Source organism: Stegodyphus dumicola, chromosome 9 (assembly GCF_044657685.1).
Source record: "Stegodyphus dumicola isolate Sdum_Otavi_A_Nest chromosome 9, ASM4465768v1".
NCBI lineage: Eukaryota > Metazoa > Arthropoda > Arachnida > Araneae > Eresidae > Stegodyphus > Stegodyphus dumicola.
Genome location: NC_140776.1, coordinates 65,517,733 through 65,536,291, shown reverse-complemented (window position 1 = coordinate 65,536,291; position 18,559 = coordinate 65,517,733). Strand labels below are relative to the sequence as shown.

The 18,559-nt window shown below is 35.5% G+C and overlaps 1 protein-coding gene across 1 annotated transcript in view; it reads right to left on the bottom strand.

Moving 5' to 3' along the window:
- The window catches only part of LOC118195958 (midasin), a 589,327-nt gene extending 579,350 nt beyond the window's left edge, over positions 1-9,977 (bottom strand). The window contains exon 1 of the mRNA XM_085823548.1: positions 9,772-9,977. Coding sequence (XP_085679674.1) covers positions 9,772-9,864 — 93 coding nt within the window. The 5' untranslated portion in view covers positions 9,865-9,977. The remainder of the gene's footprint in view (positions 1-9,771) is intronic.
- Positions 9,978-18,559: the final 8,582 nt, after the last annotated feature.

Here is an 18,559-nt window from a genome sequence, read left to right as displayed (position 1 = left end):
TACCTTCGCAATACCACAGGACACGGCATTGTGTACAGTAATGAAGATGATAGAAGTTTGATGTTGTTTAGTGATGCAGATATCAACAACTGTGCAGAAACACGCAGATCTCGAACTGGTGTTATTTCTTTCTATGGTGAAGGTGCAATTACGTGGCGAAGCAAGCTACAGGAAGCCATATCAAATTCAACAACAAAGGCAGAGTTCATGGCAGCAGCTGATGCTATGAAAGACCTGATATGGTTGAGGAGCTTGTTCAATGAGATAACTAATAATGTCTCATTGTCTATCGTACAAATTGATAATCAGAGTACTATCAAGCACATAAAAAATCCAATGTTATTTTTGCCTCCAATCCTCATATCCTCACAGCCTCCAATCCTCATCCAATCAATTGCCTCCAATCCTCATATCCTCACAGCCATTCGTTTTTTCACTCTAAGGATATTCCCTCCAAGCTTCTCACCAACCTGTATGCACTGCATACAGGTTAGGCACACACGCACAAAGCACATTGACCAAAGGTACCAGTTTGTGCAATTGGTGTAAAAACAGTTAATAAGAAAAGGTTAATCTATATGAACAATGACTATTTTCATACTCGAAGGAGGCTGTTGAGAATCGAGCATTTAATTAATATTATGTGCAGTTTCAGTCGCTTTATTGTTTTATTAAGTTTTATGCATCTGGCATCACTATTATTTTTGTAATTCTAAAATTTGTCATGTAAACAGTAAAACGTACGTAAGTTCTCTTTACTTTTTTTGCTAATAAAGTCAAAATTCAATTAGCCATTACTCTGTTTGTTAATTTTATAACATACATAATTAAAATCCTACATTGTCCTTCCTAAGGAGTCACCTCTCTGGTAAAGTTTACCTTCGGATTCAGATACAAGTGCCTCCAATCCTCATATCCTCACAGCCATTCGTTTTTTCACTCTAGGGATATTCCAAGCTCCTCACCAACCTGTATGCACTGCATACAGGTTAGGTTAAGTTATTGCAATATGACAAAGCCATTTCACATGGGAAAATGACAAAAAACAATTATGTAGCCAGCCCATTCACCCGAGTTTAAGCTCAAGCCAGACTAAACTACCAGCATTCAGCAGTCTTAACCACTTGGCCACTAGAGAGGCCACTGAAATACACAATACAGGTTGTCGTTGATCCTTAATGTTCCTCTAACCCAACTAAAATACAACAGAATTAGTAATGAATATTATATTTTACTCTGCAAACTTTTTGTTCTTGTAGACTCGAAGAAGAAACTTGTAGACCAATTGAACATAATCTTTATTACTGGACACGAACTAAATAAGTCTATGGTATCATAATTAATTTAATGTGCGGTTTGATTTTTGGTTGCCAAGATCTTGAGACTTGATAAACATTACTGGCTCCTCAATGATCGCAGATAGTTCTTTGCACACAGCTTGCGGATGTCCGAAGCTTGCGGATTTGCGAAAATGACGAGTAAATCCGCAGTGCAATACAAATATTATAAAAGGCATCTTTCAAATCATAAGTGGTGTGTTGCAAGTGATAGTACTAGCCTTTTTCATGTCGACAAAAAATGCTGGGCTTGTTCCTTAAAAATGATGAGTTCTTGGCAGAACTCAAATGTGCTTAGGTCTCACTCATAATTTCATGCAAGATTTGCAACATTCTTTTGGAGTTCTTCAGTTGACATATTTAATATTTCATGATCATTGAGAAATTCAAAATTTGAATTTATTGTAGCAGCGGTATTAATCCTTATTTTAAATTCTCATCAGATTTGATCAAATACAATCTTTATTGCCTTAGAAAATGGCTAAAGAGGTCGAAGTTTCATGATTCATTAATACACAGTTCATCAAATTGATTTCTGCTCTTTAGAATTCATTTATTTGTCATATTGGCTGAACTTCAGTTCTTTCGGTCACTGTTTTAGCCTCTTCTCTCCAATATTCCATAGAATTTTCTCTCATGTTTTCCAAAGTTTGGGTCAGATCTTCCATTAATGTGATGGAATAGGCAAGAAGAATATCTTCCTCTTAAATTTCAGTACTGGCTCGATTAATATCTCAAAGAATATTAGACCAAATTGTCAGGTTGACAACGAATTCAAAATTTTCCACAGAATGTAGCAGTTGCCCTGCCTCGTACTTTGAATCCACATTAAGAGAAATATCTTTAATTTCTTTCACGGATTTTAATACTTCCAGTAGATTTAGTAGAAGGACTTTTACAGCCACCTACTTTGATGACCATCTCCTCTGGCAACTTCCTTTTAAGTTGGTTTTCATATATTTTTTATAATATCCCATCAATTAGTAGATCCAATAAAATAACAAAATACGGTACTTTTCCGTTTCGCCGGCGAAAATCTCGCCAAGCAGACTTTATTGACGACAACATGCAGTATACACATAAAAATTGTTAACAAATATAATCTAAGGATCCTTAAAGAACAAACAAATGTAATCTAAGGGTTTTTTTTTTTTTTTTTTTATTTTGAAGGCATAAACATTTTAATATCGTTTAAAATTTTGTAAAAAAGCCAATAAATAAAGACAATAAATTTGTAAAAAGACATTAATTTAAGAATGTATTATGCTTTCATGGTCAACATCCTGATTCGGCGGTTCATATTACGTGACCCCAAGTAATCTCATCTCACGTAAATTACGCTACAAAAATCTAATTCTCGCAGCTATTATCTACATTAATTTCAAGTTAAATCTTAATTCGGAATGCAAGTGTAAATGCAAGAATTATTTCAATTTGTACAAATAGCTTACTCAGAAATTATGTAAGACCGCAGTGGTTTACTTCGCTAGTGCATTCTTAATGGAATTGATGAATTTAACTCTGCCTTTTCTATATTTCCGCTTTGGGGTGAGCAGTGTGATTGCATCCTAATTAAGTTAATTACCACGAATGGCCTTAGGGCATAAAATTGAACTATCTGGGTAAAAATTCTATGTAATTGTAGGCTAGTATTGAAAGAAACAATCAATCTGTTCAACCATATTCCAAAGATTAGCCAACACTTTCATTGACTATGGCCATCTGACATATTTGTCTGTAAAATATAAACCAGTCAACAACAGCATGTACGTGAACTTTCATCTCATTCATAACAAACTGGTGCAAACATCTTCCAAAACAAAATTATTATTAGCTGGAAAACATCCAGAAAATGTGAATCTTAAGTCCACCAAACATGAGTTCAACCATCTGACATCTTTTATATGGTAATGAACATTTGCAAATAATGAAAAGATTAAAAGAGCTTGGCTTATATATTCCCAAATCAAAAATGCAATTTTTTGTACACCCTGCTAGATTTACCAGAAATATGCTGCTACTACTGCATCAGTTGAAAATCTATGGTTGAAATTTCTGATAAGAAATGGCTGTGATTTGTTTTGGAAATGAGGTGTAAAAGGTTACCAGCAAGGATATTTCGTTTGGCATCAGTTACACCATTATTGGAGACTTTATCGCCTGCGCCGGCAAAACGGAAAAGTACCCAAAATACTTCCTCGATAATTCCAAATAGGTTAACTGCTTCCAGGCATAAAATATGGCAGAATACACACCCACAAGCTTCAAGGATAAAGCCAACATGGCACACATTCATTTCTGTAATCCTGGCTTGTACTCCTTTATAAGTACCACATACGAGACTTGTTGTCATAAGACTGACTATGATACTGTCCAATATCCAAACAATTAAGTGTCAATTTTTCCACAATCCAATGAGAAATATATTATCTTTCCTTTCTAACAAAATCAATAAAGCTTCCCTTTATTTCACACACATTACTACACTTTTTATGTATCAAATCACCTGGCTCATCTGTTCTACATGCGACGCATCTGGAGAGCTATCAAACATTATTGTGTAGTATTGGGCTTCTTTGATATCATTTAAAATACTGTTTCAAACTGTTTTTGCCATTATGCCAATAATTTTATTTTTAATTATCTTTGAAAGAGAGAGAAAAAAACACCTTTGATAGTATGTCCCTTTTTTAAGTGCTATAACTGGTACTTAAGAGATGAACTATGTTCGGCAAGCAGAGATGTTAAATTCAAAAGATTTCCTTGACAAAGCTGAGGACATTTTGTAAACAGGCTGCTAGAGATTTTGTCAGATCCACGGAAAGAAAAACAGTACATTGGAGGATACAATACAGCAAACACGACAATGTACAAAAATTCCTCTCCAGTTTCCATGTAATCAGGCGTTCTCTCTGAATTTTAGATGCTTTGTGCTCAATTATCTATCTGAAGATTTCTTCCAAATAAAGAATCCTGTAATACACAATACTGATGCAGTGGTAGCAGCATATTTCTGGTAAATCTAGCAGGGTGTACAAAAAATTGCATTTTTGATTTGGGAATATATAAGCCAAGCTCTTTTAATCTTTTCATTATTTGCAAATGTTCATTACCATATAAAAGATGTCAGATGGTTGAACTCATGTTTGGTGGACTTAAGATTCACATTTTCTGGATGTTTTCCAGCTAATAATAATTTTGTTTTGGAAGATGTTTGCACCAGTTTGTTATGAATGAGATGAAAGTTCACGTACGTGCTGTTGTTGACTGGTTTATATTTTACAGACAAATATGTCAGATGGCCATAGTCAATGAAAGTGTTGGCTAATCTTTGGAATATGGTAACAGGCAGTTTGGCGACATTTTGGTAAGGCGATAAAGGTTACTAGGTAGGACTTTAGCAATAATCTGAGAAGTACACAGTTCGAATCACAGATTATTTTGTCTCAGAGAAATGAGAGATCATGAGACATGTCATGTGACATTTTCCGGAAAATTCCGATCGTGATTTTAGCTAATAAGCACTTAGAAACAATTTCACTGCTAAAGTGCAGGATCGCCCACTTATTTGTTTGGCGCTTTTTACAAGAGTAACAAGAATTGTATTTTTGTCAATTATCTTTTACTTTTTAAGTGAAAATAGGTCGATGTGTACATGGATAAAATTAAGCGTGTGCGCAATGCCATTTTTGTGCCATTCTGGGATGCTTTTTTAAGTGAAAATAGGTCGACGTGTATATGGATACCGCGTATGTGCAATTCTTAAAAACGAGTAAAGCAGTGGGTGATTCTGCACTTCCTTCCAATTTCGCACCTAATCTTTGTCATGATTAAGCACTTTTTTCCATAAAAGTTCTAGCATAAGTGTAATTCGGCTAGCAGAATGTTGGAAAAAATTTTGAGTTAAAAAAAAAAATGCCTTTACTTCGCGAAACCAGAATGGAATCAAAAAAAAACTAGCAGGTTGATGTAACAGGGTTGGTCGCCAAAAAATCGCCAAGTTACCATAATCCGAAGATTCACCAAAGTGTTTTCTGTGGAAAAGGAATAATTGTTGAAGTGGGTGAAAATAAGTTTGAAATGAATAATGGCAGAGATAACTAATGTAGCTATAAATGAAATATAGCAGTGGTCGTACAGGCACTGCATCATTGGTGGAATTGAAAGGGGAATAAATAGATGGTTTTCGGCAGAGATATTGAGAGAAGAAATAAAAAGAACTTTTGAATATCACTAAGGATTGGGTACTGCTGAGGACCACAATAATATCAAACTGCTGGAGAGCATACAACTGTCTCTAGGAAGAAGGCTATACAGTCAAAAGTCGTTAATTCGGACACCCATAATCCGGACCTCAAAGCTAAAATCTTTCTGCGCATGTGCCGCGTTGACGCATGCGCATAGGCGTTTTACGCGTGCGCGCAAGACATTTACGACTGCATATGTGTTTGCGCAAGCGCAGAATACGTTTTCGCGTGCGCGTTTAATGTATAACGGACGGTATAAGCTCTAATTATCTATTTCAGTTAATGTTGATAATTGCGTTGTTCCTTAATCTTCGAATTGGATCCGGCTTATTATTTTTTGCAGACTGTAAGAGCAATTTTATAAAAGTAAGCTTGAACTTTCGATTATGTCAAATAGAATTTCCGATGCTGGAGCTCCCAAAGGATCTAGAAAACGAAAGTATGTTTCGATGTCCATCAAACAAAAAACGAATTGTTACAAAAAATGGATAAAGCCATATCCTTTGTTTATCTAACCGTTCCGAAATCTGTTTATCAATTTCACGCTGCTCTGCGCAGGGGGGGAGACGTCGCAGCGCGCATTGAACTGGAAGTTGATTTGTCAGCACTATCGTTATCTTCAGGGCAGATGTTTGTATTTTATTCTGCTTATAATTCCTTACTAAATGTAGTATTTAATCTCGATGTACTCCGTCTTTGATATGATTTAAATCAAATTCCTCGTCATTATAAATATCACGAATACAAATCAAATAGTTTTCTGGTTGCAATTTTCTAATTTCGGCTATGCGTAAGGTATGCTTTACGCATGCGGGCGTTGAAAGAAATGTTTAATAAAGTAAACAAATAAATATTAAGCTTCTTTTTTTGTAAATTTTGATACCCTTTAGATCATAATTGCTCATTATTTTATAAATTACGGTTTCATATTTTTAATTTTATAATTTCTGCATGCCATCTTACCAGATTTAAACTGATGATCTATAATCTGGAAAAATCGATAATCCGGAATCGCCGAAGCCCCGACGAATCTGGATTAGAGACTTTTGACTGTATGCATTTGCACATCAATCCAAGTTTGTTGTTAAAATATCCAGAGATGGGGCCATATACCAATCTAATTGAAGATATATGGTCAGCAATGAAACGTGCCAACCATGCGAAGGGTGAAGTCCAATTCTTATTTGGAAGTATATATATGAAGAACACTCCACAATCATTCACAGATGAAATCACATGAAGCTTTCTGTAGATTCCTCCAATATTATCAAGCTTTATCCTGATGGAAAAAGATACATTGAAAAACAGACATAAGTGAGAAACCTTGTATTTGCTGTAGTGTACCACAATTTTGTGCTTGCTTCATCAGTGTCTATTGGAATTTAGAGGAATAGAAAAATGGCAAATCAGAGATTTTCCAAATCATGCCAAGCAACCTACAGTATATGGGTTTTCGTGTGCCCCTTAGATCGGCACCAAACATCGATGCTGCTATCAGTTTTCTGGTACTCCAGAATCAATTCCGTTTCCCAATGTGTTAGTCTATATTTTAGGATACCCCTTGGATTATCGCTAAGTAGCTGTTTCATTTATGGTAACCTGAGTAGTTGAATGTTACAGAAACAATAATATGACATGATTGGTTGCGAGGATACGGTGAATTTGACTGATGGAAAAATATTTGTAAGGGCTTATTTATGTGTTGGATGTTGGTTAGGAAGTACGTTGTTTATTTTGTGCTTTACACCGTAAAGTGCCTGCTGGTAATACGATTAAAATGAAGTTTCTGTACACTTTAGAACGACTGGGAAAGAAAACATTGATTGACTGATGTGTAAATGAAGATTTATATGGCTTCATTCACCTCTCGGTAAATTACGTAATGAGATTTAAGGATTTGGAAACTGGAACTTATATCAACACTATGGAAGGTATGTGGGGTGTAATAAAAAGAGATTTTCAAAAGAAATGCCATCGACAGTACAGAGAATATTTTTCATTTTTAGTTTTGTGAATTTATGTGACAACAGCAGTATACAGATTCTAGTTTAGATAATTTTAAATAGTTTTTGGATGCTGTTAAGGAATTCCGTGTGTCTCACATATCAAAGAAACAGAAATTTTTAAATAAGGTAAGTAGATATTTCCTTTTTGTATTGCGTAGATTACATAACATACATTTCCACTCTTATGTTATTTCCCTGTTTGATTTAAAATGCAGTTTATTATGTATTTTTTGTTTTAATTATGTTTTGGATGCCATTTAACTGGGGAGGACGTTAAATGTAAAAAGGAATAGCACCAAAAAAATCGCCAAGGAGTACCCTAAAATACATTTTTACCTCAATGTTACTGTAACCATTTATTTGTTATGTGCTGATATTTTAAGTTTAATCTGGGTTTTTGTTGTAAAAAAGAATGCCCCTTAGATCAGCGCCGAATATTGATGCTCTTAGCAGTTTTCTGGTATCCCAGAATTGATTGTTTCCCCGATGTTAAAGTAACCATTTATTTTCTATGCATTAATATTTTAAGTTTAATCTGATTAGAAGTCCTTAGTTTAGTGATCAAGAACTATGTGATTTGCATTGCATGTATCATATTCTTTAAATCTTGTATTTTGAGTTTCAACCGTATTTCGAATTATTGGAATTGGCTTAAGTGCAGAATCACCCCCTTCTTTATTTGGCGTTTGTTCGGCACTTTTTAGAAGAGAATGAAGTATTGGATTTTTGTCAATTTTCTTTGACTTTTTAAGTGAAAATAGGTCGATGTGCGCATGGATACAGAGTTGGAGCAATTCTTAAAAACACACCAAGCAGTGGCGATTCTGCACTTTCCCCGGAATTTTAACTGCCATTAATTGACCATTAGTTTTCGTTAGTTGGCTGGTTCTAATTAATCATTATCTTGTCACTTTCACAAAGAAGTCTGTTTGGTAAGATAAATACTTTTTTCCCCACAATGTAGAATGAAAGGATAAGTTATTATTTACTGGTGTATGAATAAAGATTTATTTAGTTCTAGGTATGAATGTCCAGTTTGTACGAAAGATATGCATCTGGACAAATTAAGAATCGACTGCATGGCTATGAATGAGTCTGTCATGAGAAAGGTGCAAATGCCATTGCAAGATCTGTACAGAAAGGTACATGGTTCAAAGAAAGCAAGATGAGTTTAAATCATATTTTAATTTTTAATTATTTGTGGGTACATGAATCTGGAATTAATCTGCTCGTGAATGAGGTGAATGCCAGTTAAAAAAAATGTGGATGACGGGAGGAATTTTTGTAGAGACGTATGTATGGATTTATGTGTAAAAAAAAGAGGGAAATGATTGATGGTTCTGGCATAGTTGTGAAGACTGATGAGAATAAGTTTGGCAAAAGGAAGTATAATAACAGTAGATGGGTGAATGGAAAGTGGCTATTCAGAAGTATTAAAAGAGCGAGTGGAAGATCACACGAAAGAGACTTTGTAAGAGGTGAGTTCTCAGAATATCTTGCCTAAAACTGCAATTATCTTAGGCTGCTGGACTGCCTCAGTAACCAAGGCTTTCAGCATTTATCAATGAATCATTCCTGATTAACAAAGACCCCCAAAACTGGCACACTGATACCACCACCACTGAGGGCATATAAAGCCAGATTAAGCAGGTTTTGCAAGCAAGGTCTTTGGTAGTTAGCAGATGATATTTTCGATTCCTACTTAGCGAAATTTATATATACAATTAATCATCACAAAAGTTATAACGCATCATATTAAAAGGCATTTAACAGTACAGAAAATTACAGTGGCTGACTAATTACTATTAGTATAAAATGCAATTAAAATGTTAACAACTGTCATCATTGATTATACAATGCAAACTTCAAAAACTTCTTTCAACCTCTCAAATGAACTATTTTACAAGGAAAAAAAAGACACCACCGCCATACGGAAGCAATCTAAGATGATATGAACATAACTTAAATGAAGATTTACAGAAGAAATATTATTTTTCGTATGTTTCGGTGGCAATAATAACAGCACAAAAAGGAAATTTATTTTAAAAGAAATGATGAAAAAAGAATAAATGCTTTACAAGTTAATCTGTAAAAAGATACAAACTCGTAATATCGAAAAAACTAGTAATCAAAACAGCATAAACAAAATTATGAAAATTAAAGTTACCGCGCTTTCCTTACCTGTTCAAATAAGTATTTTGAAAGAATTGGTGTCAACTCAGAATATTCATCAAGCAAGAGCCTCAATGAAAGAACAATATTTAAATTATCCATGATGCAGTTTACTATATTTAATATGCAATAGTTTACAGTTTATTTAATCACACAATTACACACGTGCATATTATTTCCCTGTGATAAATGCCGCGGTTACTCTCTACACACACGAAAAAAGCACCAAATTTTGGATTGCCATACTGCACATAAAAAAATATTGCATACGAATACGGTGCCAGATTGGATATGAAATGCAAAAGCTAATGTTTTATGCGTATTTGCTTTTTAATATAACCTACAGCAGAGTTCCCCAACCATTTTGTCTCTAATAACACATTCTAGAATATCTGTTAGACAGCGGGCATCATTTACTTTTTCAAGGTGAATTTATAGTTGGATAGAATTAATGATTCATGCCATTAAAAAAAGAGATCGGTCGCATTTCGCATTGTGCTGCTACCTGTGTTGGACGCAATTTCTGTTTCATTAATAATAAGAAAACTTTTACTTAGAATTTTATTGAAAAGTGGAATATTTTTATCGTGATCGCGCAGCGGCGGGCACACATTAACCGATCGGAGGGCGTCATGGTGCCCGCGGGCATAGTGTTGGAAACCCCTGACCTACAGCATTTCTTAAACGATCGGAACCCTTTCAGTAAATTTTCTCTCGAATGGAAATACTAAATATCATTAGCTCATTTTGTTTTATTAGAAGATGAAGCACCAGTGAATGAGTCGTATAGCACAGATCAGTGAACTATTGTTCAAAGAAGCAAGAGAAAATCATTTTTTGTTGTCACTTCTCAAAATTCTTTTGAGAATAGAGCGCTTAGCAGCAGTTTATCAGTGATGCATAAAAAAAATTGTCCATGAAAAAAAAAAAAACTATTAAGTAGGACATGGCTGCAACCACATCTTCAAAGCCCCTTTTATTCTCATAGATATAGTAATACATAGTAATAGATGAAGCACGTTAATCTCTCCAAGCACATATTTTACAGTTTTACAACAGAAAGATCAAGAATTATGGAGAACACTTTCATATTTTTTAAAAAACCTCTCACCAGCGAAAACCACATACAGCACTTACGATCGCGAATTATTAGGAATTTATGAAGCTGTCAAATATTTTCGACATACGCTATAGGGACGCGTTTTCATGATTTTCACAGATCACAAACCCTTAACATATGCTTTTCAGCAGCGTTCGGATAAAGCTTCTCCTTCAAATGAGACACCTAGACTTCATAAGGCAATTTTCAACACATATCCGTTATATTGAGGGTTCGCAGAATATTGTAGCAGACACGTTGTCTCGTATTGAAGAACTAGCCCTTCCTTCGCCAATAAACTTTGCTGCCCTTGAGGATAAACAACACCGGGATTCAGAACTACAAACCCTCTTGAAAAGCAAATCTTCCACCAATCTCAACTGGCAGCCTATGCAGCTGTTACCTGGAAAATCACTTTATTGTGATGTTCAATATTCAAGATTTCGACTTTATGTTCCCTGCGGGTTTCGCCATGCCATTTTTAGTCAGTTACATCGTCTATCACATCCTGGCATCAAGGCTTCGAGGAAACTGATACAGCAACGTATCGTATGGCCTAGCATGCAAAAGGGCATAGCCAACTGGACACGTTCGTGTTTAGAGTACCAAAAATAAAACATTGTCAGACACACCAGCAGCCAACTTAAAAATTTTAATTTGCCCTCATCTCGCTTCAATCACGTGCACCTCGACTTGGTCGGGCACTTATATTTATTAATAATAATATAATACATGAATACAGTTAATTACTATGTATACATTTTTCTTACCTTGGATGAAGCAAATTTATCATTTACTTCATCAAAGTCGATCCTTTCAAATTTTTCTCTTTCCACACTTAAAACTTCTAGATGACTTAGGAGATCTTATCCCATCGTTGATTGTAAATATGTGAAAATTTATTTTAATTTGCTGAACGACTATTCATAACTAGAATTTGATAATGAAATAGTAAGTAGTATTTGAAGTGACTCTTAGGTTTGGAAAAACATTTTCTCTATAGATCTGTTGTGGAATTTTAGGTTCCGTTTCTTTTCTACTGCGGAGTAACGTCATTCGATCACATTCCCTGCTCAAAACAATTAGGGGATATCGTGGGTTAACTATGAACTAACTATATAATCGATAATGTTTTTGAACAAAAGGTAATAAAAGAGATTATAAAGGAAAATTATAACGTTTACAAAGTTGGGAATATGCAAATTTACTCTGTGACGTCGAAAACTATGCGTTTTAGATAAGGAGTCAGGAGAGACCTGCAGTATTCCTTTTGTAATAGGAGATTAAAAACAACTGACATGCACTGAATGCTTCGTAGCAGTGAATTTACGATGTCAAAGCAAGATGACTTAGTAGAATCGGTAGCCAGGAAGGCCATCAGTCGTTTACAGGCGAGTCAAACGCAATCCACTGTAGCGGAAGCGTTAGGATTTTCCCAAAATGTGATTTCCAGATTATGGAATCGGATTTTGGAAACTGGATATGTTTGAGAAATTCGGGACAAGGTCGTGTTATCGTTTTAAAATAAAAAGCGGGAGATAAACGTGCATTTCGTTTATAAAAATACAAATATATCTCTACTTTGGAGAAATAAAGTGGTCAGAAAAAACGTTTTGGTTGATGTACTACAAACATATTATTACACATTTTATCAGGCAAATCAAGAAACTAAATACACTGACTACCAATAAGTATTTGGACACCTATGCAAATGACGATATATGCGGTCCTAAGGTACGTCGCGGACTCCGCCGGTATATATCGTGTAGGAAACAGCATCGGCTTTAGTCGCATGCAAGATGCCTCGCAGTTCGGAGCTCTCTGATTTCGAGAAAGGTATAATTATCGGGTATCACAAATGTGGCCGATCCTTAAGGGACATATCTAGCGATCTGAAGTATCCAAAATCGACAGTGGCCTATGTGATTAAGAAGTGGAAGATGAGCGGTGATTGTCGGAATGAGCCCCGAGTCGGCAGACCAACGAAACTGGGAGATAGAGACCAACGAGTGCTGTCCAGAGAAATTCAGAAAACCCCACCAAACCGATGACCCTCATCCGCGAGGAGTTTCAACAGGCATCCGGGAGTATTGTTTAAATGAATACCATCCGTAAGACAGCACATCTGCTTGGTTTTCATGGTCGTGCTGCTGCCCATAAGCCTTTGATCACAAAGTCCAACCGCGCTGCTCGGTTAATGTGGTGCAAAGCACATCGAAATTGAACCGTAGATCAGTGGAAACGGGTTCTTTGGAGTGACGAATCAAGGTTCACCCTTTACCGTTTGGATGGCAGGGTCTGGGTTTGGCGTCTACCTGGAGAACGTCTCCTGCCAGAATGCATTGTGCCAACAGTCAGGTTCGGCGGAGGTGGAATTATGGTCTGGAGGTGTTTCTCCTGGTATGGGCTGGGACCCTTGGTCCCCATTCATGGTAAGCTCAACTTCGATGCCTACTGCACTATTTTGGATGACAATGTGCTTCCTACGTTGTGGCAGTTTTACGGGTTGGACCCCTGTTACTTTCAGGACGACAATGCCAGTTGTCATGTTTCGACGTTAACCAAGGCTTGGTATCGTGCCAATGGAGTTCATCGAATGGACTGGCCTGCCCAGTGTCCAGACCTGAACCTATCGAGAACCTCTGGGACTAGTTGCATCGCCGAATATAGGGGTGCATTACCCGTGCAAAATCGGTGAAGGAACTTCTATGTCTTCTCCAAGCCGAGTGGAAGAAAATACCACTAGCTGTCATACAAAGACTTGTGGAAAGTATACCCCGGAGGGCCCACGCTGTAATTACCTCTCGTAGAGGCTCTACAACTATTGATTTTGAATAAAGTTAGTTTTTCTTTTCTATCACAGGTGTCCAAATACTTACTGGTAGACAGTGTAGATCTGAAGCTTTTGACGGAACAAGGACGTTTTCCCATGTACTTTAATAGATTTGCATTGCAGAAAACAATCTTTTTCGGGTATGTAGAGTAAGAAGTGATAATGCTCACTTCGTTGAAACCTGTGACCTGACTGCTAGTATCAAAGATAAAATGGAAATCGAATTTCCAAGAGCTCTTATGCTGCTTTTTTCCAGGGAAGTAATGAATATTATCAACGCACAGAGAGGGTCTAGGGCTTTTCACCGTCGTCATTTCGTCGTCGGGTCGTTTCTTGGTCGGGATGTTTTGCCGTCAAGACATATTTTTCTTTACATGACAGCATTTTATCTTGCCGTATTATACTCGTATTAAATTTATTTAGTTTAATAATTCTGTTTATCTTTTGTACATTTAATAAAGGTTGCTTTAAATATACATAATTATATACAAGTATGAGATATACAGAAATTACACATAGTTGGAAGATAATGTCAGTATCAAAGAGAACTAGGACTAAACTTCTGATATAGCAGAAGTTATATTACAGATTTTAAAATTATGTGGGTACTGTGATGTATATTTAAAATAACTTTAACTTTAATGGCGCTCATGCTATGCGATTCCGTTGTTGTGATGCACGTGTTACTGTGCTAGCTGAATGTTATGTGAACTATTTAAAAATGTAATAATAAAAGTTTTGAATTCTTGAGTTAAACTCATTAGTTGAGTCTTCTTTTAAAGTACAGTAGTAATTAAATTCAACAAACTACCCAAGAAGTTACATGGTGTCAGGAGCAAAATGGATTTCAGACCACCTGCTCCGCTAACATTCTCCGTCGGAAATGTTAAAGAAAAATGGGAAAAATGGAAGCAAGAACTAGAAAACTATTTACTTGCAACGGAAAAAGATGCCAAGCCAGATAAGACTAAAATTGCAATCCTTTTGAATTTACTCGGTACTGAAGGACATGAAATTCATAACACGTTTCGATTTGAGCCACCTGAGAATAAGGAGAAGTACGAAGAGGTCTTGAAGTCTTTTGAAGATTATTGTTCACCACGGCAGAATGTCGTATATGAACGTTACAAATTCTTTTCGTGTAGCCAGCAAGAAGGACAAACAATTGAATATTATGTCACTCAGTTAAAGACTTTAGCGTCAACTTGTGAGTTTGCTGAACAAGAAAATGGATTGATTCGAGACCGTATTGTACTAGGCATTCGTGATAGGAGTCTGACCGAACGTTTGCTTCGAGAATCTAACCTAGGATTAGAAAAAGCTATAGAAATAGTCCGTGCCGCTGAAACAAGCAAAGAGCAACTCCGGAACATGAAAGATGATCCAGCGACTGTGAACAGCGTGAAGAAATATAGAAAACAGCAGCATCAATCGTCAGTGCCACCGAAATTATCGTCGCAGCAGAAGCAATCAGCACTAGAATATGATTGCAAGAAGTGCGGAAGAAGGCACAAATATCGGGATTGTCCAGCTTTTGGAAAGACGTGTGCGAAATGCAAAGTAAAGAACCATTTTGCCGCGAGGTGTCCCAAGAACATTTATGAAGTTGGAATACCAAATAATGAACTTAGTATATATAATGAACATAGTGTATTTGTTGACTCTGTAATGATGAATCCACCAGTAAACGAGCACAGTGAATTTAAAATAAGTGCAAAATCAATGAAAGATCTAACAAATTCTATTGATGAAGTAAATAAGAATATTCACAAGTGAAACATGGGTGAAAAGTATTACAATGTATGTAAATAATAAGTATTTCAAGGTTAATTTTAAGTTAGATACTGGTGCAGAAGTAAATATTTTGCTTTGTATGTTTTAAATAATGTTAAACTTAAGCCTAAACTTAATGAAACTGATTTGTTCTTAACTGCATATGGTAATTTTAAAACCAGAAGGTACTCTTATAATTAATTGTTCAACTGAAAGGCTTAAGAATGTACCTTTACAATTTTATGTTCTTGATGTAAGATCTAAGCCTATATTAGGGTTAACAGCTTGTTCTGCATTAAAGCTAATTGAAAGGATTGATTCTTTAAAGTGCAATATCATTAATAAAAATGATTTGATTGCTCAGTATAAAGATGTATTTACAGGCACAGGGCAAGTTCCTGACGAAGCATATCATATAACCCTTAAAGATGATGCAATACCAGTAATACACCCCCCAAGACGTGTTCCTCAGGCTTTACAGCCTAAATTAAAAGATACTTTAGATAAACTTGAAAGAGAAGGGATAGTATCGAAAGTAAATAAACCAACTGATTGGGTTCAAAGTTTGGTTATAGTTGAAACACCTAATGGGAGTCTGAGATTATGCTTGGATCCTAGAGATCTAAATAAAGTAATTAAAAGGGAACACTATCAAATTCCTTCTCCAGATGATATAATTAGTAGTCCGCCCCAGAAATATTTCAGAGAAGAAACCAAAAGTTATTTGGTGATATTGAGGGTGTGGAAGTTTATTTTGATGATATCGTAATTGCAGGATCTGATGAGGTTACTCATGCTATAATTATCTCTAAGGTTCTTGAAAGAGCTAGGTCTCTATTTATAAAATTTAATCCTTATAAATTACAATATAGGGTACCGGAAGTCAAATATGTAGGCCAAATTATTTCTGAGTCGGGTGTAAAAGCCGATCCTAGTCATATTAAAGCAATTATTGATATGCCAACACCAAAATCAAAAACTGAAGTAAGGAGGTTGTTAGGAATGTTAAATTTTCTGTCAAAATTTATACCTAATGTATCTAAAGTTAATGCTCCTTTAAGAGAAATCATTCAAGAAAAGGTAGAATTTAATTGGGGAGAAACCCAGGAAGTCATTTAACAACATCAAACAACTGCTAACCAAAGCTCCAATTTTAAAAGTTTTTAGTGGTAATGAAGATATAATTATACAGTGTGATAGTTCGAAGGATGGCCTAGGATCGTGTCTAATTCAAAAGGGTAAGCCTGTATCATTTGTGTCTCGCAGCCTGACTAACAGTGAAAAAAAACTATGCACAGATCGAAAAAGAGCTATTGGCCATAGTATTTTCTTTTGAAAAGTACCACAATTTTGTTTATGGACGGAAAGTCACAGTACAAAGTGATCATAAACCGTTAATGGCAATTGTTAAGAAACCATTGCATAAAATTTCGTCTAGAATGCAAAGGATGATCTTAAAGTTACTAAAGTATGATTTTGAGATAAATTATGTTCCAGGTAATCAAATGCTTTTTGCTGACACTTTGTCACGTGCATATCCTGTGAATGAAACTATCAGTGATGATCCTGAAATGTTAAATGTTGTTCACATTATTTCGAAATATTTGCCTATGAGTGAAAGAAGAGTGGTGCAATTTAGAAAAGAAACTGAATCAGATGCAGATTTGCAAATAATTATGAAATATATTAAAGAGGGTTGGCCTAAATGTTACAAAAAAGTATATAGTAGTGTAAAAACATACTTTAAAGTTAAAAATGATCTTTATATTAATGACGACTTGTTATTTATTAATCAAAAATTAGTTGTACCTTATGGTTTGAGAAAAGATATTGCTACGAATTTGGTATTTAAAAAGCTAATGTTAGTTCAATTATAGATTAAATGGTTTTATTTCTCGCGCAGTGCAGCGCGTGACGAATATTAAAAGAAAGCTAAGCTGGAAAATTGAAAATACAAGAGCGCGTGCATTAAATAAATAAATATCTCTTTTTGATTTCGAGAAAGTACTGGAAAATTCTAGCGCGTGATTTTTAAAATCTTATAAAAGGAGGAAAACATCTCAGTTCGTAGTAGTTGCTTAGTTTGTTGTTGTTTAGAAAACTGCTCTTGTTGATTGTAGCGAATTCGCGGATTAGCGTTCTTTAGCTGTTTTGAATTACGTTCTATTGGACATTTGAGTAGTTAAAAGATAACTACTGTGAGATATTGTAATACTGCATGTTAATTTGAGAAAAATTAAGCATTTTTGTTGTGATAATAATAAATTTTTGTTCATTTTTCATCGGACTTGTGCATTCATTTCGTAACGAATCCGTACGCACGCAACAAATTTTGGTGTCAGAAGTGGGGTTTGAATGCCAATAACAAGAGCGATGGAAGAGCAATTAAGGCAGTTAATATCAGCCTTTGCCTCATTTAAAGAAGAAATTAAAGAGGAAATGAAATTGGGCCAGGAATCCGTTAAGGACGAAATGAAAGCCGTTCAAGCTGGTCAAGAAAAGATTGAAGCATGTCAAGAAGAAATGAAAAGAGAAATTACCTGCATAATAGAAAATAAATTTGAAGCTATGGAAGGCAGAATTGACACAGTTGAAAATAAAGTTGGACAAACTGAAGAAAAAGTTTCTTTCGTAAAAGATCAAATTGAAGAAAGAGTTTCTTCGGTGAAAGAAGAAGTAGAAAAAAAAGTTTCTTCTGTAAAAGAACATATAGAAGGGAGAGTTTCGGCTGTGGAGGAACGAATTGAAGGAAGAGTTTGTGCCGTTCAACACCAAATCGAAGAACAAATTGATGAGAGAGTTTCTGCAGTTGCCAAAGAAATGGAAACTTTAAAGAAATTCGTAGCGACGGCAGGGAGCAAGAGTGATGATTTTAAATTCTTACCGATGCCTGCTCGTCCATCTCTGAAGCTATCCACATATGATGGGAAGACAAGAAAAATTTTATGTCAACCATGTAACATACTAAGAGCTATCTTTACTCTCTTAAACAGTTAGCAAACAGTGAAAGTAACAAAAATAAGGCTGTCATGTTTTTATTCTAACCCCAAGAATTCCTCTTCTTCGCTGCTATCAGAAATGAGGAAGGACAG